We start from the raw sequence: 27533 nt of genomic DNA, 5'->3' as shown, positions 1-27533 counted from the left end.
AGGTTGGCGCCAGAAGCATATGCAGCCTCCACGGAGTCCTGGTGGTGTGCAGCGAACCATTCTTTCTTTGGCAAATGACCATTCTCCTGTTGAGAAACCACTGGTTTCTTACTGGGTCTCAGTAAGGCTTCCAGGGTCCCATATGGGCCGTCAAGATACCATGTTATCCACTGGTTAGTAAGTAGACTACCGTACTATTACATAAAATGGAGATTTATAAGATCAAATCTCAGGCAGGCAAGTTTCAAAACCAAACAGCTCTTTCCCCCAGTGCACATTCTTCTGCACTCCTGTCTCCCTCAGCTCATCTTAACGTGCAATTGTTCACTGAAGCTCGTTTTTCTTGTATCGGAACATCCAGCCTATGGGGGGGTGGTACATGAAGTCTATAGCCAGTTTTGATGAATAAAAAGATCCTTTTTCCATCTAAAAACTTACATTTACGTGAATATCCTTTCAGCGGAAGTTACGCCCCTGCTACTTATCGACAAATAATGTACATTAGTAGCTAAAAGAAAAGGGCAAAATGGAAACCACATATAATGGAAGGAGTTTTAAATAGATAGAAAATTAGTGGTGTGGGTACGAACAGATGAAACCACAAGCGTGTATGTTATATTTTACAAATATGAAACATGCTGTTTTGTAACCTACTTTTGAAAATAATATATAATAAACATTATTTTATAGAAACATATATTTAGCAAATTTAATGTATAATATTTTACCATATAAGTGTGAATCTGTTATACATATATATACACATATACATATGTATATATATTTTTATATCCGTATATATAAGTATATACTCTAGGTATGTATAAACATATACTTTATATATACATATATATCCATATTATATATATATTATATATGTAATTATTTTATGTGTGTGGGTGTTTCGCCTGCATGCATGTTTGTGCACTCACTACATGTGTGTGTGCCTGGTATCCAAGAGATATCGAATCCCCTAGAATTGGAGTTTCCATGTAGATGCTGGGATTCGAACCTACATCCTGTGGAAGACCAGTCAGTGCTCTTCACTGCTGACCCGTGTCTCCAGGCTCACGGCGACAGATCATCTTGGTTGCCAACATAACTGCATCTGCTCAGCAAACCCAATCTGCTCAGCAGAGCCACAAGGGGTTTTCTTAAGCAGAGCATTCGAGGTGGGAAAGCCCACACCCAGGCTGGCTAACACTTTCTGATGACCGCCCACATAAAAGGACACGAGGGGGGTGCGGGGGGAGGGAGGTTTTGCTTTCTTCCTGCTTGCCCTCATTCTCACTGGCAAGCTCATGGCCCCTGTTTCTGCAGCTGGATTCCAGTGTAGCCTAAAGCCCAGCAGCTCTCCAAGAATCCTCCCAGACTCCAGCACCAGATTGGGACGGTGGAGACATCCAGTCTCGTGGATCGAACTGGACCCTTGGCCTTTCTGCTAGGAGACAGCCATTGTTGGACCTCAGCCTGTAAGCCACCCTAATGAACCACCTTTTAATATGCATTCATTCTAGCAATTCTGTTTCTTTAGAGAACTCGGAGTCTTTGAGTGACTCTCAAAGTTCCCTTGGCGACTTCACAAGCTGGCCTTGGTCACCTCTACACATAGAATTCTTATCTTCGACGCTCCAACAGAACAGTCCATTCAGCTTTGAGTGCCAATGGCTTTCCCAACCCAGAGCTCCAAATACTTCACGATCCTCCCATACTAATCAGGATTTCTGGACAGTTCTGAGATTATGCAGAATTTTCACTTGTCTGGTTACCAGTAATCCTCATCAAATTATCTATGCATATGCTCACTTCTTGTTTCTATCGAAAAGACGGTCTTTTATTGCCAAGAGTGCTCATTGACTTTTGAATCATTTTCCTACAATAGCACCAATATTGCCTAAATTTGTCATTTTTGTTTATACTTCAGCATATTTTTAAAGCGTGGGTCTTTCCCTATTATGTATTCAAAGCCAACAGTGTTTTATGATTTCTGTCTTTGATGTTGTGTGTAGAAAGGTTTTTGCTCACCCCGAGAAGTTATCCAAATATTTATACTTTACCTAATGATTTCATATTTTGTTCTGTAACTCTAAAAATATATCCTGTACTAAAATCGTAAGTTAAATTAAATGTTTGTGTTTACTAATACAAAAAAATTTCAAAGTCAATTATGCATTTCAATATATCCTTATTGTGTGTATACATGAGGTGCGGGGACTCTACATGTTACAAGGGCAACATAGAAAGGTCAGAGGACAACTTCCGGGAGCCATCTCTCGCCTGTACTGAGGGACCCAAGGACCGAACCCAGATCCTCAGGCTGTGCAGCAAGCACTTTTGTCTACTGCGCCATCTCCCCAGCCCCCAGTCATTTTTACTTAGAAAGTTGTTGTTTTCTTTCTTTTTTTTTGCCAAAATAATAGGGCAATTTTACAATCATCTACTGAATAAAATATCCTCACAAATTATGCAAAATGCTGAAATTTGCAAAACAAAATAGTAAATCCTTTGTGTGTAATGAATGGCTTCATTAAAATGCAAACCACCTACCCTTCAATTCCCCCATTCAATGTGTTCAGTTCAATGATTGTTGGTAGATTCAGATTTAAGAACATTTTTTATTATGATATAAAGACACCTGTATGCATTAACTATCACAGTCAAATCTCTTATGTCTCCGCTAACTCGTTTCAGTCTTTAGAGTATAGGAATCAATACTGGCAACAGTAATATGCCGCCTTTAGTGGTTGGATAGTTTGTTGGGGTTTTGTGTTGTTTATTTGTTTGTCTGTAGGGTTTTTTGTTTGTTTTAGCTATCAGGCTTATTTTTGAAAGAAATGATACAAATTCCAGAATTTCAGTGGCTGTACCAATACAATTTACAGAGAGAGTAAAGATAGATAATTCCAATATGCATATGTTGCCATGGAGACCCGAGAGGGCACCTATATCCTGAAGTTACCATCTCCCACTGTGAGCTGGCCAAAGAGACATTTAATCCATGCCAGCTTCAGAGGCTCACATGTCCATGAGTTGCTTCCTTGAAGGACACCACCTCTCACTAGGCACTGAGTCTTAATAAAGTCTCAGAAGTGGGGAGCATTTTTGTCTGCGGCTGGTTTGCCTAGTCCCAATAGTGACGGAATCATACTTTCCCCAAAGGTAACAAACACTCCCTGGCATTCAGCTCGCTCACTCTCGGTTGTCATGGTCTGGCTTTTTTATACCGTTCAGGAAGGTGGGGCTGCCTCATTGGCTTTGCACGTTCATCATTCTACCTCCTCAGGATGTTCTGAAAGGAAGGATTTGTAAAAGTCCTCCAAGGCCACGTCATGCTGGTCCAAGTAGTCAGACACAGATAGAGACGGGGAGCTCTAAGCTAATCTGGTGGGTGACGGCACCTTCCCAGTCCTGGTGGTAGTTCTGGTTTGCCTGCCCGGGGGTGGGAGGCTCAACTATCATGGAAGAGGCTCGAGAAATGCTGCAGAGGCCTTGGAGTGACCTGACGCCACTGCCTGGAGGTGACAAAGAGCTGATGGCTTGGAGTGGCCAGCTAGGGCGGAGAGTCAAGTGCCAGGTCCTGGTCCAGCACCGCTGAAGCCAAAGATCATGGCAAATCAAAGAACTTCAATTGGCTTCTTAAACTTGGCCTATTTTTGCGATTTGCTCAATTCTTCATTTCCCGTTGCGTACATACCGCACATTTATCCATCCATCAGTGGATTGATGCTTGGTAGTTCCCGCTTTGCTGCTATTATGAATTATGCTTTTAGCTGTTATGATTGATGTGGTATACACGTTCCCACATCTTTACTTTCAACATCCTTGTGCTGTTTGTTTGTTTTGTTTGTTTTTAATGTGTTACTCCTAAAACCAGAACATATTTTATTTTGGCATTTCTGGATTAACAATCCCTGTCTTTTAATTGGGACAAATGGTCCACTTACATTTAATATATGTTCTTACACACACACACACACACACACACACACACACACACACACACACACGTGTGAGTGTGTTAGTTAAATAACCATTTAGAAATTTTGTTCTACAGACTTACATTTCTTTTTCTCTCATTTCAAGTATCTGTTATATATTAACTCTGTGTGTGTGTGTGTGTGTGTGTGTGTGTGTGTGTGTGTGTGTGTGTGTGACTCTTAGGGTTTGTTCATGTTAAGCAGGCAGCAAGCACCGAGTTACACAGCAGCCCATAAATCTTTTTTCTATACAGACTTGAACACTTGGACGGAATCTAGGCTAAGACAGAGAAGGAGCATTTCTATCAAGTTCACAGATGGTGCTGCTGCTGCTGGAGCATTGACCACACTTTGGAAGACAGCAGTTTAGAAAATGAAACAGACTGTCCATGAGGAGACTGGTGAAGACGTATTTAAAAACTGAAGTAAAAGTCAACCATGTCTGGGGCTGGCAAGACAACTCAGCACTTAAGAGAGCCTCCTGTTTCCCCAGGGGATGCTGGGTAAAGAGTTTCACAGTCCAGGTGCCTCGCTGCACTAATGAGAAGAATTCAGACCCTCTTTGCATGTCATTTGGTAACAGATACCTTTGTAGCAACCTAATGTGGGCTGGAATCTGTAAACATATAAACTAATTGGAATTCATTTACTGACAAAATAGTAATAAAGCAACAAATGCTATGATTTGCAATTATAACACAGGTTTTTATTTATTTATTTTTAAAAAAAAGAATTGAAGAGGGCACTAATACAAATCAAAATTACAGTCTTTTGCACACTGGTTTATGTCCTAGAGAACAGCTAAAGCACAGCAGGAGAAGAGGGTAGAAACATATGTAATCAGAAACACCATTCTGTTCAGTGTTTTCCTGTGAGTAATTATGTTAATTGTAATATAAATGTGCTGTTGATCTAGGAACTCAGCCGATTATGCAGTTCTACTAAAGGCTGGAAAATTTAAAACCCAGGGGAAACAAAACTTGACGTCCTCATTCATGAATGAGAGCAAAAACCATTTTAAATAAATAAAATGTGTCAAGATCTCACAAAAAGTTTTACAGCTCTGAGGTGTTTGTGACAAAAAAAAAAATAAGGTCATTTTCCTCAAATTGCAAATAAAATTTAACATCACAAATCTCCTGAATTTTAGTTTCTGGTTATTTTTTTTAATAGATGATTTTGGGCGAACCTTATAAATATTTTTTTCATAAATGGTATCCACAAGTGGAGATTAGAGACTAAGCGTGAAAAACAATTTCCAACACATAGATTAGATTGTTTCCAAAGTGTGTGGTGGTGTGCGGCTTTAATTCTAATTTAATTCACGTGGAAGGCGGAGGCTGGAGGAGCTCTGATTTGAAACCAGTTTGGTCTACACAGCAAGTTCTGGGTCAGCCAGAGTTAGATGGTGAAACTTTGCCTCAAAATAAGAAGATAGCAATTAATATATTCTTTCATTTGAGACAATGCCTTATCATGGCGGCCCTGCTGGCCTCAAACCTGTCATCCTCCTGCCTCAGCTTCAGGACCCTCAGTGCTCGAATCACAGGGTCTCACCATCATGTCTAGTGTATTCTGGAGTACCTGACTGTATTAGTCACCTGCTCAAAAACATCCCTTGGCTGCTGGACAAGTTTGGCTGCTGAGACACAAGCTTAGCAACAAAACAAACAAACAAACAAACACAACAACAAACAAATACATACATTTACCATCATTAAGAGTCTCGATTTTGGATGCAGAAATGGCTCAGTTAAGAGCATTGGTTGCTGTTCCAGAGGACCTGGGTTCAGTTCCCAGAACACACACAGTGGCTCACAACTGTCTATTACTCCAATTCCGGGGGATCTGATGGTCTCTTCTGGCTAACAGGCACCAGGCAAACATACAGACACTCAGACAGACTTACAGGAAAAGCACCTATACACATAAAATAATATTTTTTTTAAAAAAATGATTCTGGATACTGGAAGGTCTATGGGGGTAATATCTACACTCTAGCCAAGCTTTATTCCTTTCTGGATTTGGGGGAGGATCCATTCTCTGCCTTTTCCTTTGTCTTGGAAGTCATCTGCATTCAGAAGCTCATGGCACAGCTAGAGTCAAAACTACCAGCCAGGGCCAGTAGTGTGTTTATCAAACAACATTATTCTGACTTCTCTCCTATGTTCCACTCTGAAAGACCCTAGCAATTACACCAGGACTACATACAGACTTCAAGATTATCTCCCATTAAAAAAAAAAAAACTAAAGTATGATTGTTTTATGTATATGGGTGTCTTGCCTGTATTTATGTCTTGTGTACAGACAGACCAGAAAAAGGGTGTCGAATTCCCTAGAATAGAGTTGAGATAATTGTGAGCTGCCATGTGGGTGCTAGGAATCGAACCCAGATCCTCTGGAAGAGCAGTCAACACTCTCAGCTGATGAGCCATCTTTCCAGCCCCTAATCTCCCAGTTTTAACACGAACCAATTCTCTCTATTAATTCCTTCTGCTGGCTAACCAAGAGACACACAGATGATTAAGGCCAAGGAGGTGAGCCTCCATGGGACTCACCCAAAGCTTCCCAGTGACCACCAAGCCCTTCTTTAAGTCAAGGCCACCAGTCTATCAGCCACAAATTCCCTTTCCACCTTCCCCATAGCGGTCAACTGCAGACCCCAGCACACACATCGCTCCCAGAGCCTAAAGCTTTGCTGGTGGCATTTTTCTCTCCCGTGACCATATTTTCACTCCTCTTTCCCCCACCAAGATAAAAGCTCTCTTCTCCAGGCAACTGTCTCCTTCTCCATGAAGCTTTCTACATAGCGTCCCCTCCAAATGTCCCTAACATCTATCTGTGCCTCCCTAATAGAACTTGGCATTTGGCCTTTTTTGATGGTTACCTATGTTCTGTATGGCTTTCTACTAGGCCAGTGGTTCTCAACCTGTGGGTCACGACCCCTCTGGGGTCAAATATTGGCTATTTACACTATGATTTAAATAACATATTTACATAATGTGGCAAAAGTATGGCTGGGAGTCACCATAACATGAGGAACCGTCTTAAAGAGGCGCAGTGTTAGGAAGATTGAGAGCCTCTGTGTTAGGCCATAGTCCTGGGGGCAGCACTAGGAAGATTGAGAACCACTGTGCTAGGCCACAGTCCTGGGGGCAGGGGGCAAAAGCTCACAGCTTCACTTTCATTTGTGGGCCTGTTAGGCACATGCGAAATGGAACCCTTGATTCTCACCCATATCCACCTATCTAAATCCTCCTTTGGCCACAATAGATTTTGAGAAACCAGAAGATCAATTCAATCAATCTATCTATCTATCTATCTATCTATCTATCTATCTATCTATCTATCTATCTATCTACCTATCTATCTATCTATCTATCTCTCCCTCTCTATATCTCGATGTATCTATCATCTATCTATATAGAATTACATATAATTAATATATTATTTAAAAATAACATCAAAGAAAATAACATCCAAAGAAAGCTACTTCTTTGTGAACAGATAAAGACTGGAGATGTGACATTTTGTTTACGATCTGACAAATACCACAAAATCTTCAGACTGAAAAGAGAGCGTGTTCCTGTCTCATCCCTCCTTATACTCCTCTCCAGTGCTGGGATTCAAGGCGTGCACCACCACCACCTGGCCTCTCTGGCTAACTAGTGTGGCCGCTGGGACTAAAGGTGTGTGCCACCACTGCCTGGCCTGGATGGCTGACTAGTGTGGCTAGCTGTGCACTCTGATCTTCAGGCAAGCTTTATCTGCTAGATCGTAAACAAAATACGGCTATAGAGATGTTGGCGCTACTCCACTTCTCTTGTCTTATGCAGCTCTGGTCTGACGGATTTCCCCTTGGAGTACATCAATCTGAACAGGCAGGTCAAAGCTCAGGGATTTCCTCAGGTGGCGCGGTGGTGTCCCTCCATGTGTGGGAACAGGGCACATGAGCTGGGTCTGAAGGTCCTTTGCTAAGGTGACAAGCAGCCATCATGCCTTGATCTCTCTTCTACCTTCCTTGATAGTCTTCAAGACAAATATTGTCTCCATCCCTGTTAAGATTTTCTACCCTCTTTAATTTCAAAATACTGGTTTCTTAGAAACAAACTTTGTCTTTGCTTTGAGTTTTTTTTTTTTGTTATTATCAAAGGGGGCAGAACCTTCAAAACAAAAACTTAAACAGGAGAGTAGGTCTCTAATCACCCCCTTCTCAATACCACACAGCAGACGGCAGTCCCTAAATTCATCTTTCCTTTGCCATCCAAAGCAGGTAACTGCAAAACCAACACAGTTTGCAACTTGCACACTTGATTTCACTTAATCTAATCAATTTAAAATGAACTTTGCACACTGATTTTAAATGATTCCCTTCCTTCGCTTCTATATTTCTCTAGTCTGGTTTAATGCCACTTTCTATATTCAATGGCACCCGCGTCTTTTATCTTGAAAACACGAACATTAATCACAGTGAATTCGTTTTGAAGTGCAGTGCTTTGCTTGCTGAGCAGATGAATGCGTTTCCCAAGACACTGGTTTTCATCTCTTGGGTAATAGTAGAATTATTTTCACAACTTTGAAAACTACAATACTCTGGCCCCATCCAAGATCAAATCAATGTGCCAGAAAACCGAACCTAAGCACAAGAATTTATTTTTCAAGTTCCCAAGCAGTCAGTCCCACGGGGCAGCCATTGTTGAGGACCAGAGAGCGTGGCGCACACCTGTGAATCACCAAGAGCCAGCGCAATGTTGGGAGCAGCAGCAAGAAGCAGCTAACTCCGAAACTCAAGACCATGCTATGGTTAGTCCAGACAACGGGTCACATCCCTAATCAAATCCTTAGCTGACTTGAACACTACGTGACTAGACACAGCGATTCCCTCGCAAAATAAGGATGAAAATACAAATAAATGGATCAGGACTTAGGGATACTTTAAAGAAACCATTAACGGAAGGGCAGCATTCTCCCCAGAGGTCCGCAACTCAATGAGGTATGTATTTGTAACATCTGTCCCCTCCCCGTCCTTAGCTGTGCTGTTAGGAAACTCCAGGAAAAAGGGGTTGCTCTATTATCTGAGAAGGGATTTCCTAAGAGTTTCCTGTGATGGCTGGATTTGGAGAGAACGTGAGAAGTCGGTGAGGCATGAAAGGAATAGATTGGAAAACTAAAAGTAAGGTAGGTTAGGATAAAGCTCTGGGTAGCCAATGGGACCAGGCAACGAGGACTATCTACGCGCAAGGACACCATTGAAACTAACTCTTATTATGCACCTGGCTCTACCATGATATTTTGGGTACACTGAATTTTTCCATTACCCAATGCTTACAGAAATTTCCAAATTGAACACTTAATTGACAAAAAAGTGATGTTTGTTCTATAAATACTACACTACATCATAATTTGGACAACGGTGGATACTTGGCAGAGGAAACCTTGCCCAAACTGATGGAGAGGTCATTCATCACTTTCTGGACCATAACGTATTGTCATCTTTCCCAGTTCTGACAATTTTGTAGACAGTCTAGCTTAAGATTTTGTTTGGTACCTCTTCAAAGCAACTACTGCCAAGTTCTTAACTGGCACTGAGGGGGAAAATGAGATTATTTACAAGTGGAGAGACAACAGAGAACTTTAGTATTACATAAAACTTCGTGGTTGCTTCCAAGTGATTTAAGAATCAATGTCCTAATGATTCCAATTTATTTCTGTTGCCAGATCCTGCCTGGAAATTGTGGACTTGTTTTTTTGTGGTCAATTCTAATTTGTCTATGCCCAAATTAGTTATTAACCATCTACTAGTATGTATATGCCCATGTATAACTCCTTATTGATTAAAGCACTATCTCAAGAATAATTTAGCAGTGTTTCAACAACTATGCCCACTCCTGCATGACAAACTAGAGTATCTTCTAAATCAGTAAACGACTACTTGACACCTTTCTTGGATGTTTTTTATTTAATTCTGATTTTTGAAAAACCTTCCAAATCCAAGAGAGTTCTTTTTCCATTACTAAGCACTAAGCAGATTAACTCACATCTGTCTTTGAGACCCTACCACTTGTTCAAGGGCTTGGCCATTAGTTTCTGTGTTAGAAATGTCTACTTCTATATTTACTGTGTGCCTACATTATGGTCATTTTTTTTTAAAAAAAAAAAAAGCAAACGAATCTTCATACATTACCAGGAGACTTCCAATGAGGAGTCAATCATATTTTTTTAAGAGTAATTACTTCTAACTTTCCAAATTAATGAGTTACTCTGGAGTTTCTCTGCACAGCGACGTGAGCTCATTTAAAACCCTAATTCAGATTAATTTATCTTGTCACGTTCAACAGAACGCGCTCCTGCGTGTACAGGATTCCTTCCCTTTGGAACGGTTTCCTGCTCGGTCTTCAAGCATAGCCCTCACAAAGTAAAAAGGGACAGCAACAGACACACCTTTAGTTGGTGGCAGAAAAGACCGAAGGCATCAAAGAACCCTCCTGCAGAAGCAGACGCGCTGCAAAGCTCAATTAGTTCACGGGCTGAGGGCAGTGCTTTTTATAAGTGCTTTTTTCCCCCCTGGGAACTTTTCTGAGTCTCCCTCTCTGCTCTCCAGAAGCTCACAAGTCCTAACCAGGTTGATAAATAGATATATTTTTTCCTCGGTTTTTTTTTTTTTTTTTTGCTTGTGACAACAAAAGAAGTTGTCAGGAAAGGGCTGTGCTTGGTATATTTCACCGAGAAGCTTTCTATTTTCAGTAAGTTTTACTGTTCTCCAACTGCTCCTGGTTATCTCCACTTGGAAGTGGTTGGGACCCACCCCCACCAAACAAACAAACCGGACCTAATCAGAATTTCTCACTGGATTCCTGTGGATCCCCTCCTCTACCTTCCCCTCCCCCAAATAGCCCATCTTTAGACCTCATGTTAAAAACCTCAGTTTAGAACTCAAAGGCAAACGGCAAAGAATATTCCAGGAGCGAAGAGACCCCTCCCTTCAAGCTCTCAAAGGTCACGTCATTGGGAGTTCTTGAGGCCAGATGAAGCTCAGGCGCCGGTTGACCTTACATTGGAGTAGCTGGGTCCCCGCTAACCCGTGGCTATGTTGGAGAAAAAGTTAACTTTCTTTACCCCGTCCAGCGGGTGCTGCACCTGGTCTTGGAGGGAGCTCAAAAACCTAAGAACAGCTAATGTTTGTAGAGAGACTCTGGGTACCATCGCCCCGCGGGCAAACACACCCCGAGGACTGGAGCCCTGCAGCTCCACAGATGTGTGCACGCACCTAGTGTCTCCTATGTTCTTCTAGTAAGGACAGTACACTCCGAATCTTCCCCTGGGGTCTATCCCCAATGCTGGCCTCGAACCTGCATCGTTAGGCGGGAGCTCCCGCGTCCTTACCTTGGGGTTGGTCAGGAGCTGGTGCTGGTCGCTGTGTAGCAGCGCCCTGGAGTTGGACTCGGAGTTGTTCACGTACACCTGGACGCAGGGGTACTGCGAGGTGCCCCTGCAGTCGGTGCCACAGGTGAAGGTGCACTCGAACAGCTCGCCGATCTGCTGCACCGACAGCACCGTGCAGTTGGCCGCCGTGGCTTGCAGATCCTGCAAGGCGGGACTGAGCCAGCAGAAGCCGAAGATGAAGAGCGACACGACGCCGGAGATGATGAGGAACAAGCCGAGCCGGATGCTCTTGTCTTCGGCTTCCGTGTACTCGTAAGCCACCCTGAGCTTCGCCATCGCCCCCCACTCTCCACGGCTGGCGCGCTCCCCGCCCCCTCCCGCCCCCGGCGCGGAGCTCAACTGCCTCGGGCGGGAGGAGCCGCCGCCGCCACCGCCGCCGCCACCGCCGCGCGACAGCAGGGGAGTGGGCGGCGAGGGGGCGCGCGCGAGAACAAAGGGGCCGAGGCCGGCGACGCCCCCGGCGGCGGCGCTGCCCGCGGCCCGGCTCCCGGGTGCCACGGTCGCCTTAGATCGTCCGGCACCCCGGGGCTCCCCGAGCCGGCCCCCGCCCCCGCTCGCTCCGCGCCCCGCGCCTGTTCCCCGGCGCTCGCCGCCCGCCTGCCATCGCCTCGGCCGCTCGCCCGCCGCCCCGACGCTGGGAGCGGCTGGGCTGCCGAGCCCGGGCTCCGCCGTGCGGGAGGCTGCTCCTCCCCGCCCTGGGCGCCGCCGCCCCGCCCCGCCCCGCGCCGCGCCCCGCAGCTCTCCCGTGGGCGAGCACCCCCGGGCCGCCGCGAGCTGCTCTCGGAGATCCTCGCCAGATGCAACCGGGAGAGATGGCAGAGAGGGCCGCGGCGAACGCTTAGCATCAACAGAGCGCAGCCGGGGAGAAAAGTTAAAAGAAGAAAGAAAAAAATTTTTTTTTTTATAAAGTGGGGGTAGGGTGGCGTGAGCATGCAAGGCGGGAACCCCGGGTTGTGCAGCAGCAGAGAGCTGCTAGGAGGCAGGCGCACCGGGAAAGCGAGCTTAGGTGGCAGCGAGGGACAGAGGACACCGGCGCAGAGGCAAGGGGATGCCCACGGGCGAGCGGCGGAAGCTGAGGGTCCCTGCGGATGCCACGCTGTCGCCGGGCCTGTCAGGCGGAGTTTGCAAGACAACTCAGGCGGGCTGGATGGGAGGCTCAAACCTCTGTAGACTTCGCTGGGAAACTAGGTCTCAGGCAGCGGGAAGGACCCCTAGGGGTCAGACGCAAACAGGTGGCAGAGACTTGCAACCTGGGACGTGAAGCCTCTTCCCCTGGCTTTTCAGATGTAGAGAGCAGAGTCTGTTGGCCTCTTTAGGAATCTTGCCACTGTTAGCCCGCGCAGGGATTTGCATGCAGGTGAGCTTTTTCTAGAGCACGGTGCAAGGCGACCGCGGCTTGCACACGCTATAGAACTGGTCCAGCTTCTAGAGTTCTGCTACTTACTTCGTCTTTGCTGCTTCCATATCCGCCCAGCCTCTATTCTCCTAACTTTACTTTGTAAGTTAAAACTACTTTTTTTTTTTTATCTAAAATGGTTTTTTTAATCATAAAATCAAACTTGAGAACCGTTTCTAGCTACGTTTGGAAGAATAAATAAAAAAAATACATAAATCTCTTCGTCTTGGTTTGCCAAGTCCCAGATGAATGAGCTCATGTTTCTCGTGAATACCAAATGCAGAAACATGGAAATATTAAGCCCACTCTCCCAGACGTCAAATTCTTAGCTGGTTCTGTCTGAGTATCTTCCGATAGGGTTCTGACAGGCTATGGCGACATGTATTTCCAGACAGTGGGAAGGGAGACCTTCAGTATCTGTTTTCCTTAATGAATTAAAAAGGCTGCCGGATTTGTAAAACTTTAGAAACCACAAAGATATGACGCGATAACTTCTAAGTCCTGGACCAGACAGTTCATTTTATTTTATATTTCTGCCTGGGATTTTTTTTTCTGTTGGTATAAAGATATTTGTTAGAGACACATTGCCTATAAAGAACTATAATGAACTAGGGGGCTTTGATACAGGGGGGAGGAGCTTGGTCCTGTCTCAACTTGAGGTACCTTGCTTTGTTGACTCCAATGGGAGGCCTGCCCTTTCCGGAAAGGAAACTGAGAAGGAGTAGTTGCAAGGGGAGGGGGTGGGGGTGGGGGGTGGAAAGGAAGGTAGATGGGAAGTGGGGGGGGGGGACCCTGTGGTTAGTATGTAAAATAAATGAAAACAATTAATAAAAAGTTGAAAAAAAAACAAACAAGTGAGCTCAATAGTTGAAGTGTCTTAACCGTAAATAGCAAATCTTCACTGAGTGTTTTCCTACAACTGATTCCTATCCCTATTTCAAGAAGGATTGGAGATGGGGACAAATGAACAGGTAACAAGACCACTTAGTCTGAGGGTCTGAATCTCAAGGCAAAATAATTCATACACAATTCAGAAAGCCCTGGACAGGGCTTAATGAACACATTTCAATACCTCTATAGCTCAATTGTTGTGAATAAAACCTCTCCCTCACGACTGTGTAAGACCCAGGAAACCAGGTTAGGGAGTTCTGTCTTGACAGAAATGTTCGTTTAGTTTCTTTATGGTTATTATTCTCAAGGTGATGGAAGAAGCCGTTTCTCTCTGCCTTTGTGTCAAGCATTTAGTCTTCTTTCCTATTTCTAAGTTGGCTTGTCTTCTGTCTTAAGTGAAGATATATATCGAAAGACTTTGCAAATTAAATCAACTCTTCTATCCTGAAGGATGCACTGGAAATACGTGTTTGTTTCTTTTATTTGTGGTAGGGCAGCCTTGTAGCATTCCCAAGAAAGGGCGGAGAGACTTGTTTCAGAAAATAGGTCATCACTGACTTCAAGTCAGAAGGGCAGCAAGACCCTCAGGAACCTCAGAAGGGTAAATTTGCATCTTTCTGCTCCCAAGGAAAGTGAGGGGCATCACAAAAAGGGGCTAGTCCCTCCTATGAACAGACTCTGAAAGGTACCATGTTCAGAACCAGACTCGCTCATAGAATACTGTTGTCTCCTCAGCTCTCACGATAGCCAGGGCAAGTCGCAATGAACTTTCATTTAGAAGAAAAGCAAGACTTTCCAAAAGATGAACATTAAAGCTTTGCTATGATCAGTTTGTTTTGGGATCAACAGTCTACAAAAAGTTCTGTGGCTTATGTTCAAATCGCAAGATCCAATCTGGTGTGCATACAAGGAGGACTTGAATATCATGGGAATGGAGCATGCTGGGAAACGTTTGTTATGTCCAGAATCGGCACACTGTGGTCTTTCTATAACAAACCTAGTAAACACTTGTATAGCTAAACTTCACGGATGAAAAAAGTCATGATTTATCACTGTTCTCATTAAAATTCATGTCCTGGATAAGTTTTAAACCTTAGCAACTAACCATAATTACATACGAGAACAGTGATCCAATAAAGGAAAGCACATAGAAATCTTATTTTCTTGATTCAGACATAACTAGAAAACTGAGTCATCTTTTATTTAATCTTAAAATCTTTAGTTTGGGAGCTGGAGAGATGGCTCCGTAGTTAAGAGCAGGGACTTGAGTTCTATTCCCAGCACCCAATCACTGCCCAATCACCTCCAACTCCAGGGGACAGGACTCCTCTGGCCTCTGCAGGTACCAGCCCTCACATGCTTATAAACAGACCCGCACAGACAGATTATTAAAATAATAAATTTTTAAAATAAAGGTTTGCAGGCGACCAGCGAAATGGTTCAGTGGTTAAGAGCACCGGCTGCTCTTCCAGATGACCAGGGTTTGGTTCCCAGCACACAACAGAAGCTCACAACCGGCTGTAACTCTCGTTCCAGGGGGTTCAGTGCCCTCCTCTGGCCTCTGCCGTCACTGTCTGATTGTGATGCACAGACATATGTGCAAACACCCACACACTTAAAATACAAATAAAGATCAATTAAAAAGATGTTCTCAGGTTTACTAAATGATTTCTAGCTTGCTATGGCCAAGAAATAAACTTTGTCATGATCTATGACTCTTAAATGCTTATCTTCTTAGACTTTAAATTTCCAGCCAAAAAATGCTACCTATTTTACTAAACATACTATTACTAATAACACTACTACTTCTAGATACTTAGAACATATTAGTTTAAAATTAACCAAGAAGCTCCATAAGACTTTGCAGTTCATTGAAATAGCAAATACTTTAAAAGTAGTTTATTTTTAAAAGTTCAAATTTGTTTGTACAAGGCTTTTGTTTACATAAAGCACAGATAAGCAAAATGCCAAAAGCAAAAAGTGTAATCATTTTACAAAGTAAAAAATGTACTAATTTTAAAATCAAAGAGAATTTTATACATGCATATTATATGAAACCCATCCCTCCCTCCAACTTCTCCCATACCCCCAACCCCCTCCCTCCCACCTTCATGTACTCTTTTTAATAGCACTGAGTTCACCTAATGCTGCTCTGTGTGTACAGACCATCTACTGGAGTACAAACAGCCAATGCAGTTTTGAAGCCAACTGGTAAGCTCCCTTACCCAACAGTCATCAATTGGCCAGATCGTGTCAGCTAGGAAGGGACTTCATAAGCCTTCTGCTCATCCTTGCATAGATATTAAAATTTTAAGTTTTATGAAGTGTTCTAATTAAGTAGTGGTAGAGTTCCTAAATTCTTACTTTTCACATTCATTGACCATTTATGGGAGACACTTATGTAGAAAAGGGAGACTCAGCTGTGGAATGGGAAGTTAGAAACCACGGGACTTTGGCCACAGCTCTAGCAGTAATACATCTGATGCAGTCGATACTATTTCTCTTCAAATGAAGGAGTTGAGCTACAATTGTTTTAACATTGTAGGATTAAATTATAAGTTGATTTTGTTGTTTCAAGAAAAAGTTGTATAGCTATGTAATAAGCTTATTATTTGGAATATTTAGTAAAAGTATTTCAAACAGTCATCAGACAGAGAGAACATCTTCCACCAGAGGCTAACAGGGAGTGGGGGAGTATCCTTGGGAGCATGGGTGTACATTTGCTGACTAACTGCATGGACTGGGTTATTCACAGATGTCCTAAACTCATCTTCTTGTAGATGAAATTCTCTGTCCTGCCTGGTCCTGCAGCCATTCAGTCCCAAATAAACACACAGAAGCTTATATTCATTATAAACGGTTTGGCCTGTTGCTCAGACTTACTAATTAGCTCTTTCAACTTAAATTAACCTATAATATTTATCCGTGTTTAGCCACATGACTTAGTACCTTTTCTGAGTAAGGCATTCTTATCTTGCTTCCTCTGCTGGCAACTGTATCTCTGCTTTTTCTCTTTCCAGAATTCTCCTAGTCTGGTTGCGCCCCTCCCATACTTCCTGCCTGGCCACTGGCCAATCAGCGTTTTATTAAACCAATGAGTGACAAATCTTTACAGTGTACAAGAGCATTATCCCACAGCATTTTCTCATGAGGAGGAACATATACTGAGATTACTATTTTCGAGAGGATACATTAAAAACAGATTTCAAATGTTATACCCAAGGGCTGCTCAGCATCCCCACTATGAAGCCTATGAAGGGGACACTCTGTAGAAAAATGCTGTAGCTGATGACCTCCCATTTGTTCTGATTCTGAGTCACATTCGTGTTTAACAATGCTGTTGAGACATATTCCAGATCAAAGTACTGTTGTGAGAGATTAGTATTCAGGTTAGATTCAAGCTACAAAATACACACACACACACACACACACACACACACACACACACACACACACACGGGATAAACAGGTGCTGATAAGTCACTTACTCTAGACTGGAAGGAAATCCTATCTCATTTAGGCAGGAAATTAGTAATTCTAGCAATTTTTTCTTGTCTTTGCCTGGACACATGCAATGATGGAAAACACGTTGACCCCTATCATCAACCCACTACTGTTTTGGATCATTTAAAGAAGTAGAACTTTCTTATCATATATTAATACTTGAGCCTTGCCATAACAACAGTATATCATCCTATATTACTTAGAGTAAAGATAATTATAAGAATAAAGTCTTAAAAACAATGATTCTTCTTCAGATGTGTAGCCAATTTTCCCTCCAAGGTCTTTTCTTCTGGTACACATTTTCCGGTTACTTCGTTTTCTTTTGATGGGGTTTAGAACACTTAACATTTTATACCCTTACCTTAAATGCTAAGAAAAAGAATAATTCAAAATTGGAAAGGAAATCCCACTTTAATGTTCTACAAAACAAGAGCCTGCACCTTCAAATTCCACGCCATGTAATTTACAAACATTCTAAGGATAATGGTCTTGTTCAGGAATGTCACTGCAAGTGTAGAAAAGCCAGAAAAATGACTGGCTCATCTTCATTAGACAATTCATATTCTGAATAGTATTTTGCAAGTCAACTAATTCAATATTCAAATTTTAGACCTACATTTAGAATGAACCAAGAATAACCCAAAGCTTTAGATAATGTAAATGTAGAAATAACTGTTGAGCACAGTAACATAAATGACATTTGCATAAAGGTATGTTTTATGTAATAGTATAGGTAAAGAATATTAATTATTCAAATCCATTAAACATTCAAATGATGTTTCTCTTGAGAGGTGGAAATATTTAACAACCCAAAGGCACACCAAATGAATGCACTGCTACATATGGTAATTAAGACTACATCTTAAAATAAATGTTCAGTATGTAACAGATTTAAAGGTAGCTTTGAAACATTGTGGCTGCCCTAAATCTTTATTTTTATATTCAAGAAGATGGAACTATTTATGTCATTCCCTTCTATAATGTTTTCTTATTGAAGTATATAATTTTGAAGGTTTCATCTAAGTTTTTCTATTGTAAATGAGTACCAAGAGGCCAAGGTCTTAAAATACCAATCTACTTGTAGAAATTATATCACTCTTGAAATCTGTGGCATTTCTTCCCAGATGTTTGAAGACCTCAAGTACCGTCAAAATTATCTCTAGTATGGAGTAGAAACCAATTCCTGGAAGAAAATGTCTTTTATGATAAATTAAGGACAATATTATGTGGTCAAGATATCCCGTAGGTCAAAGACAAAGCAAATGACCAAAACATTTCATGGGATGTTTATGCAAATTAAGAGACCACCTCCTAGGGCTGAAGGGTTGGCTAAGCGATCAAGAACACTTGCTCAGGACCTAGGTTTGGTTTCCAACACCCATGATGGCTCACAATCGCTCACAACCCAACCCTCTCTTCTGGATTCTAAGGTCACTGCATATACATCCATGTGGATGAGACACTCATATACAGAAACCTGAAAATTAAGAACTCTTCCTCAGCTGGTGCCTTATGCTGCTTGAAAGAGTTAATGCCAATTCTTGGTTACTAGCAAGCTAGCAGAACGCAGCTGTAGTATGCTAGATGCCTACCAGGCCATTGAAATGAAGAACAAACAAAATTGATTTGCAGTATAGATATTTGAGATGTTTCAGCTAGTGCTTGTATACTATTTAAGCAGGAATTTGGATTTGCAATAAAGAGGAAGTTGTGAAAATTTAAAGTTATAACTTACATGATTGGCAGAAAGTTTTATGATCTATACATAGAAGTTATTTCATGGCCCATGGATACTAAGTTCTTAAAATCATACAACATAAAGCACCAAATCTGGATGACTGGATTTTCAACTTTCAGTTAATGAATATATTGATACTGTACACAATTACTTCTAGCAGTTTTTATGTATAAAACTAAAGTTAAGCAAAAATATTCTCCGGACACAGTGGAGGTAAGTAGATTTGCTCTTGTACACTTGGAAACTAGCGGGCTTGTTTCCTGTTCTGCTGATGAATAGTATTGTAAAGATGTGATCTCTCGGAGAGGACGCTGGGTGTCACAGGGAAAACATAACCCAGAGCTCTGGCACACAAGACTTATTCTAATGTTCACTTGGTGACAGCTCACCGCCACCTTAGTCCAGTTAGTATTAATACATTATACAAAGAATGAAGTGTACAAATGGCAGCTGCTTCCCGATTCTTCTCATGGACACTAACATGTCCAGGTGGTCCTCAGGTCTATTAGCTCGGAATTCCATTGCTAGACTGGTATATTTCTATTGTAACCTCAACTCAAAGACAGCTATACATCAAACTGAATGATTATTTTTAAATAATAGAAATATCGCTCAGAGTAACTCACATGACTCTACTGTGGTAGGAGACAAGAATGTGAACATGAATGCCATGTATTACCAGTTTACTGCAGCATTTACTCCAAAACAGCAAACAGTGGCTCCTCTTTCCCTTGGATACTAAAACAAATTAATATAGCTTGGTGAACACTGCTAATATTTGTTACCCTTCATTGTTTCACATGCCTGCTCCTGTCAACTAAAGGAAGGGAAAAAATAGCAAATTTAATTAAATTTGCATCTTACAATCAGACTTAACCCCCACCCCCAGTAGTTTAAGTACCCCATACTGAAATTTTTAGAGAACAGCAAATTCCTTAAGGTTGTACTTTTCAGCTGACCTGATTTCAGTCCCTAACTTTTTATCAAGAGTACTGACACCTCCAATTGCTGCAATAAGGCCTGAAGTTGTTAAGAGCGCCCTTTAGTATAAAAACTGGCAGTCCTGTCAATGGCGATTTTGCTAAGCACCCAGTTTCTTCTTGATCCCTCTGAATACTTTATATCTTCATCAGCCAGTGAGCACTGTGGGGCCGGGTAATGATAGCCCCCTCATTCAACTTTGAGTCTGAGACTTAACCTTCTTTTGAAGTTCCTCTATTTGAAGAGGGCTGCCACAACTCCCCTTGTTCTCTGGCTTTAGTCAAGGTCCATGTTTTAACAGATCTAAAACATATCCTTTCTGTATGTTTGTAATTTTTTTTTAAAAAAAATATTTATTATGCATACAATATTCTGTCTGTGTGTATGCCTTCAGGCCAGAAGAGGGCACCAGACCCCATTACAGATGGTTGTGAGAGCCCATGTGGTTGCTGGGAATTGAACTCAGGACCTTTGGAAGAGCAGGCATTGATCTTAACCTCTCAGCCATCTCTCCAGCCCCATTTGTAGTATTTTTAGAAAATGGGATGTACTTTCTAGTTGGCTGTCTTCATCTGAGACTTTTGATGTGGCAGTGGTTTCTGGCAGATTTTCAGAAATACACTAGTTATCCCAGTTCCTTCTAACACCTTCTCAGCTAGCCACAGGAGAACAACACTGTCCAGTTCCTTACCTCATACACAGAACACTGTCCAACCAGTCCCTCTTCCAATGTGTACTATGAAGACAAACCCATGTCTTAAGGAGCAAGCAGTCTTAAGCTCGGAATTATTGCTCAGGGGCAAAAGATGCTCATCTAGCCTTACTGAGGTCCCATGCTCAAGACCAACCTCCACAAAACAAAATGCAGTGGCTCCGGCTCCTTAGTATTAGACTGACGATACCTTTTGATTTTATTTGGTCCTTTAGCTCTCTTGTCACACACATGAAATCACTGCTCATGGGCAGCCTTGGAATTTTATCTTGAAGGGAATGTTTCTAAGCCTTTTCTCATGCTATGTTTGTTCTTACTGCCTTTTGCAGTGATGACATCTGAAGATTTTTGTAAAATGGGAGACGCTAAAACCTATTCCATGATACTAGTCTTTAAACAAAAAACAATCATGTATGCAAAATCAGAAAGACATTTGGTAGCCAGAGGGCAGGAAGGGCTGTGCAGTATCAAAAAAAATCATTTAACCGTACTAACATTTCAGATGTATGACTTTCAAAGACAGTGATTCTTACCATGTCCTGAGCACAACACACTTTTTCCTGTAGCAGTAGAATACATTAGCCTTGTGGGCAACAGAAATAGACTCTTCATTTATATTGTTCTACATATAAACCACTCTCAAGGCATGCTATAGCCAATTTTTTTTAAAAAAAATTCCCATCTAAACTGCAAATTCATGACTCTGATCTAATGTAGACCACTTGATTCAAACCGACAATGAAAACTACTGGATTATCTCTCAATGTATTTATGTGCTTCCTCTTCCAAATCTGCTCATGGTATGATCCAAGTCACTGTCAAATGCCATTGGCAAGAGGAACCTGGTGACATGCCATTAAAATCTAACATTTCCAAAGTAAAGACATCTCATGTCTTATCTTAGTCTCTACAGATTTTTTAACTCAGAGCCTCACATATGGCAGGGCAAGTACTCTATCAATGAGTTAGAGAGCCCCAGATCCTAAAGATTATCTAGTTAGTAGATACTTCCAAGTCTTTATAGACTATAAAACTATAGCTGAGAATATGTAGGCATTCCTGTGTCCACGTATGTATGTTTTCAACAACTTTGTGCAAAACGTATACCACAAATGCAAATCTATGTGAAGCGAGTCTTCCAGGTCAGGCTCAGACACTTCATGTTTTACAGGCAATTGTATAATGTATCGGAAGATCTACGTTTGTAAACAATAGGATTCAAGGGTATCAATTTGATGGTTCACAGGAAAAAAAAAAACCCTGACATCTGAAAGCTAAGTAAAAATGCTTAAGATTTTCATGAAGTTACAGCAAAGGATAATCATTTCAAAGCCCAAATGAGTCAATTTGTACATTTTATTTCCAAACTGAAATGATAAAATATATCAATTCATCAACAAGTGTTTAATAAAGTACCTGTGGATAAATGGTTGGCTTCGAAGGTAGTGCAAGAAGTTAAGTAAACTTTCAGCTCTTAAGGAAGATTACACTGAAGAAAAACGTCAGCAAAAAACTCCAGAAAACAGAGTTTTATCATGCATGTCACAGTGCACCTCAAGCTCAGATCCCTTGTATTCAAAAAGTTAAAGGACTCCCTTTTGCAAGTTACTAGCTTCTGTTTCGCAAAGCCAGTCACAGTTCAGCGCTGTTTGTGTGCTAGGGTGAATATCTGCTACACTAGTAGAGGACAAACTACATAGTGAGCTATACAGGGCAAAAGGAACAGAAATAAACATGGGGGAAATAGGAAATGTATAGTGTGGGTCATCTTTTTTGTATGTAGGATGGAATTTTAAATGAATCCTTTCACTTGCATTTGGGTTGCCATCTGACATCACCAATTGTAAAAACAAAACAATGATCTGTCTAATAGGCAACTTTCCTTAATTTTGATGCTTCTGGATAAAAGGAACCATAAAACTGGTATCTGCTTAAAATTCTTGCCTCTGGCTCTTAGTAATTGGATCCAGCAAAGAGAACCTTTTCTTAAAAAATATACATTGGGGTATGCCTGCATGTCTGTGTGAGGTTGCCACATCCCCTGGAACTAGGGTTACAGACAGTTGTGAATTGCCCTGTAGGTGCTGAGAATTGAAACCAGGTCCCTTGGAAGAGTGGCCAAAGTTCTTAGCTGCTGAGCCATCTCTCCAGTCCCCAAATATTGTATGTATGTCTGTACATATGTATTGTTTTTTATGTATCTGCATGTATACCTGCAGGCCAGAAGAGGACATCAGACCCCATTACAGATGTTTGTGAGCCACTATGTGGTGGCTGAGAATTGAATTCAGGACCTCTCAAAGAGCAGTCAGTGCCCCTAAGCTCTCAGTCATCCCTCTAGCCCAATATGGCCTATCCCGATTTGTTAATGAGGCATGTGTAATTGTGCTTTGGCTGATATTTTAGTCACTGAAGATCTTTTTCCACTGTGTTTTCTAGTCTACCAGTTGCTGATGGTTATGTAGAAAAAAAAGTCAATTTTATAAATTATTATGGAAAGGTGAATTCTTCCTTGTGATATCAAGGATTTGAATCTGGTATAGATCAAACAGTGCAGCGTCTGTTAAGTTTTGGACACTGTAAACTTGTAATATGAAAAGCCATCTTTACTGAGGTGGTACTTTGAATTCTGTAATTTTTTAAAAGTCCTGATGATTTTATCCATTTTGGCTATCTAAAAAATACTTAGAGAAAGGTGAATTTCATGTTCTTGTATATTCCATTTACACAAACTTAGCATTTTCATAAACATTTACTTTTCAGAGATGATCTAGGCAATGTCAATAAGATTTCATTCATATAAAGAAATAGGTCAAAAATAAAAACTAAAAAATTAAATCCCATAGCTTTCTCCTGTTCTCTCTTGCTCTACTGGTAGTTTCGGCATTCAAACACTTTAAACACGGTATTTTCACTTAGATGCCAAAAAATAAATAAATAAATAAATAAATAAATAAATAAATAAATAAATAAAACCAGTAACCTTCAAATATGAACTATACAGGCCAGCAGCTGAAAGTAAATTTCATAAAGACAAAATAAGTCTAAAAGTTCTGTCACGGGATTCCTCACCAATTTCTCAGAGAACACTTTTTGTTGGGTCCCAAGAGTGCTCGGGATATTACCTGTGGTGTTGCTACCACCCATTCAGCTTTTCTCTTCTAGCTAATGCTGAGGACGCTTTTAAAACCAACAAGGAAAAGGGCCCACTGTGGATCCATCAACCTATTTACTGATAGCTGGAAAAAAAATCTAAATTTAGTCACACCATTCAGTGTATTTGTGAAACTTCAGGCTTTTATCGATGTTTTTCGTGTTGAAGAAGTCTGACAATTTCAAATCAAAGTCAACACTGCAGTGAGGAGAGCTTTTCTACTTTATTACAAAGAGAAGAAGCCTTTATGTGGTCAGAAAATACAAGATTGATCTTTTTCTCTTCCTATGAAACGCTGCTGTTCAAACAGCCAGAGTGAATTGTCTCAGTTCACGTCTTGAAGTCCCATCACATTCACTTGGGTATGGATGTCCTTGGCTGCTGAAAATCTGGCCCTTTAGTGCACAGGGCGACAAAGTCCCCTGACCAGCAGTTCCAGAATGTCCCATTTTCATATATTGCATCCATGCACACCTCCTAAAAATGAGGTACAGCAGGGCAAACATTTTCCAAAATAGATGTCATATATATAATATATACACATTCGTACATACATACCTTTATTCATGTGATGTCCAAAATTTAAAAAAAATGTACACATTTATTACAAAATCGTAACAAAGACTGGACAGTGTTTTGCTCATTCTGGAAAGATGAAGCTCAGTAACAACACAGCCCTGGAAACCATCCAGAGACCGTGGCAATCTCTTTCTTCTACAGTCATATTCTTGCATTAAGCCTGGCGAAACTGCCTTTCAGAAACAGAAGGGGAAGTAAAATGAAAGAAGCAGCCCTTGCTCATCTTTCCAAATGAAATACGAGAAGGATCTTCACATAAAAATGCACAAACATTTGTTATTTTATTACCAATAGTGCTACAATGAACAATGCAAATTTTGTGGTCTAATTTTGTTGAGTCTTTTGTGGGTTTTCTTTTTTACATTTAAGAAACTAAATGGTAACTTCTGTCAGTGTACTTGCTTGTCTTTATAGACCCAAGTCTGTCTGCTGGCAAAAAGAAAATAAACGAAAAAATTCAGACCCTGCTCAAACTAGAGAAAACAAATTACAAATTTAGTTGTTGGGCAGCACATAATTGGTAAGGCAGGACCTCAAATGGTGACCCTTTACGTAAGCCAATTGCCAGATCCTCAATGAATTAAAACCAGGTTGCCTGAGCCACATCAGTTCTGCGGATCTGTCGAGTACTGTGCTGAGACAGCCATACCCCAGGAAAGGGAAGTCTTTTAGAAGGCTTGCTGAGCAGGGTTGTAGTTGAAGGTGGATGGCAGGTGAGGCCGTTCTTCTAATTTGTCATATTCCAGATGGAACTCCTATAAAAAGAACATCAACACTTGAGAATTGAAATTATTTCATAAACCGCTTTTAAAAAGCATTATTTAGTGTGTGTTTGTGTATGAGAGAGAGAGAGAGAGAGAGAGAGAGAGAGAGAGAGAGAGAGAGAGAGAGAGAGAAAACACGCAGGAGTGAAGGTCAGAGGACAACCGGTGAGATGTAGGTCTAGGTCTCCCAACTACATGAGGACCAAACTGGTAGGCCATCAGTCTCCTTGGCAAGAACTTTTACTTGCTGAGCCAAGTGACTCTCTTATATATATATATATTTTTTGGTCAAGATATATTTACTATAAGAATAAAAAAATAAGGGGCTGGAAAGATGGCTCAGTGGTTAGGAGCACTGCCTGCTCTTCCAGAGGTCCTGAGTTCAATTCCCAGCAACCACATGGTGGCTCACAACCATCTGTATGCAGACAGAATATTGTATACATAATAAATAAATAAATATTTTTAAAAAAAGAATAAAAAAATAATTCCACATAAAAAAAATAATTCCACATGAGAGTGAACACAGAGACACTAGATCTTTGCCCTCGTAAGTAAAGCAGTCTGAAGAACAGTAGTGCCCTGTGCCTACTGTCTACTGTATGTGAGTATCAACCTGCTGAATATAAAATCAGTTACTTAGGAATGTGGACTCATCAAAATTCTGTGCAAGTTTGTAATTAAAATTAAAAAAGGAAATTATTATTGCTCTCTTGCAAAAGACCAAAAATTATAGGATGTTTAAATAAAGCCTATTTTAATGAAGTACAAAACAAAACAAAAACCCGAACAGTTTGTTAATGTTTCAAATGAAAGACCTTGATGACCAATTTTTTAAGCAGTTATTCTTTAACCTCATTAAAATCTCAGGAAAACAATGAGCTGAAAACACACATACCTCTAGAACTCCCATTTCATAAAAGTCATAAAAGATAATTTAATAGCCATTTAAAACTAGATGATAGTTTTAGTGTATGATTATCGGAAACCTAACTGATTACTGATTTTAATCGAAGTGTCCAAATCTATTATGGTTTTTATTTTTAATATTTATTTGTGGATAAGGGGGCAAACACATCACAGTGCATATAGATGACACGTTGGCTTTCTACTTCCACTGTGTAGGTCAACTCAGGTCTTCTGGCCCGTTGGCAAGTACCTATACCCAGAGTCATCTTGCTGCCCCTTCTCTCTCTCTCTCTCTTCTTTTTTTGTTTTTGAGACAAGGTCTTGCCAGTTTAGGCTGGCTTTGAAACTCCCCACATAGCCCAAGGAGGCTACAAAGTCACAATCATGCCCACCCCAGCCTCCTGAATACTGGGGTTACAAAATCTGGCTTCAAAAGTTTTAAAATTTAAGAATTCACCAGAGATGCAAATATAACTGCATACAAATCCAAATACTTCTGTAACCACAAAAAAGGGGGAGGCTCTAAAATTACTCATTCTATAGCCTGAATCTAACTACCACAAATTATTTTAAAATCTCTCTCAAGTTATTAAACCTTAACCCACATTATCTACTGAGGATTAAATAAGCACCCTTAGCAACCATTGGTTAACTTATCCTATTGTGTCTGGTATCAAACTGACCCCATGATGAATGCTTCCGCTGTTAATTAAACAAAATTTGCATTATTTAGTTAAGACAAGACCTTAGACAACAGTGATCAAACTTTTCGACACCAAACACATCAGCACACATATAACTGACAACCTACTATGAACCAAAACTAAAGACAGAGCTCAATTTTTTTGTAATCTTTGTATGTATCTTGGGTAAATTGGTATTTTATTATACTGAAGACTAGGATCCAAACTTGGATCTGTCTTTCCTAGTGTAACACATGAAGGGTTTGTGTGTTTTTAATCCAAGATTCAAAACAAATTTATTTCATTATAAGCTTAAAATAACTTTGAAAACATTAAGCGTCTTCACAATTGTTTATAACGAAGGTACACTGTGTGACTTTATCTTTTAAACAGATACTTTCCATATGACTGAGAAAGGCACTGGGCTATTCACCCACTAGCAAGAAGGAGCAAACGGCAGTCGCTATCCTTAAACTCCTGCCCATGGCTGAAGCTGAGTATTCACATTCACATTAGCACAATTTTCCCAGTTATTCTTTGAAATGAAAATGCATCTGCGTCTAAAATATACTTAGTATAAAAAGCTTACCTGCAATTTTGACAACGACAAGCTCTAAGTTACATTTTACCCATCCATATTGGCAAGATACACTGATTTATTAGTATTTAAAGAGTTTAACCTCATGAATATTATATCCTATTAATATTATAAAAAAGAGACCAGTTTGAACATAGGAAGCATAAATACTTTAATATTTAAAAAATATTTACACACTAACTAGAAATATTATGGGTCAAATTT

At 40.9% G+C, this 27533-nt stretch overlaps 2 protein-coding genes across 13 annotated transcripts in view; both read right to left on the bottom strand.

Annotated features, from left to right (window-relative positions):
- Kcnmb4 (potassium calcium-activated channel subfamily M regulatory beta subunit 4) overlaps positions 1–12251 on the bottom strand; it is a 57453-nt gene extending 45202 nt beyond the window's left edge. The window contains exon 1 of one of the 2 annotated variants that reach the window (XM_075954439.1): positions 11361–12251. In XM_075954439.1, coding sequence (XP_075810554.1) covers positions 11361–11696 — 336 coding nt within the window. In that variant the 5' untranslated portion in view covers positions 11697–12251. The remainder of the gene's footprint in view (positions 1–11360) is intronic. The other variant, XM_075954438.1, reaches the window with a different exon arrangement.
- An 11749-nt stretch (positions 12252–24000) lies between these two features.
- Cnot2 (CCR4-NOT transcription complex subunit 2) overlaps positions 24001–27533 on the bottom strand; it is a 91120-nt gene continuing 87587 nt past the window's right edge. For all 11 annotated transcript variants that reach the window (XM_075954578.1, XM_075954575.1, XM_075954585.1 and 8 more), the window contains one exon: positions 24001–25130. In XM_075954578.1, the coding sequence (XP_075810693.1) occupies positions 25044–25130 (87 nt within the window). In that variant the 3' untranslated portion in view covers positions 24001–25043. The remainder of the gene's footprint in view (positions 25131–27533) is intronic.

Source organism: Microtus pennsylvanicus, chromosome 20, assembly GCF_037038515.1.
Source record: "Microtus pennsylvanicus isolate mMicPen1 chromosome 20, mMicPen1.hap1, whole genome shotgun sequence".
In the NCBI taxonomy this organism is placed as follows: domain Eukaryota; kingdom Metazoa; phylum Chordata; class Mammalia; order Rodentia; family Cricetidae; genus Microtus; species Microtus pennsylvanicus.
The sequence above is the reverse complement of the archived record's forward strand: the minus strand, read 5'-3'. Positions and strand labels throughout refer to the sequence as shown.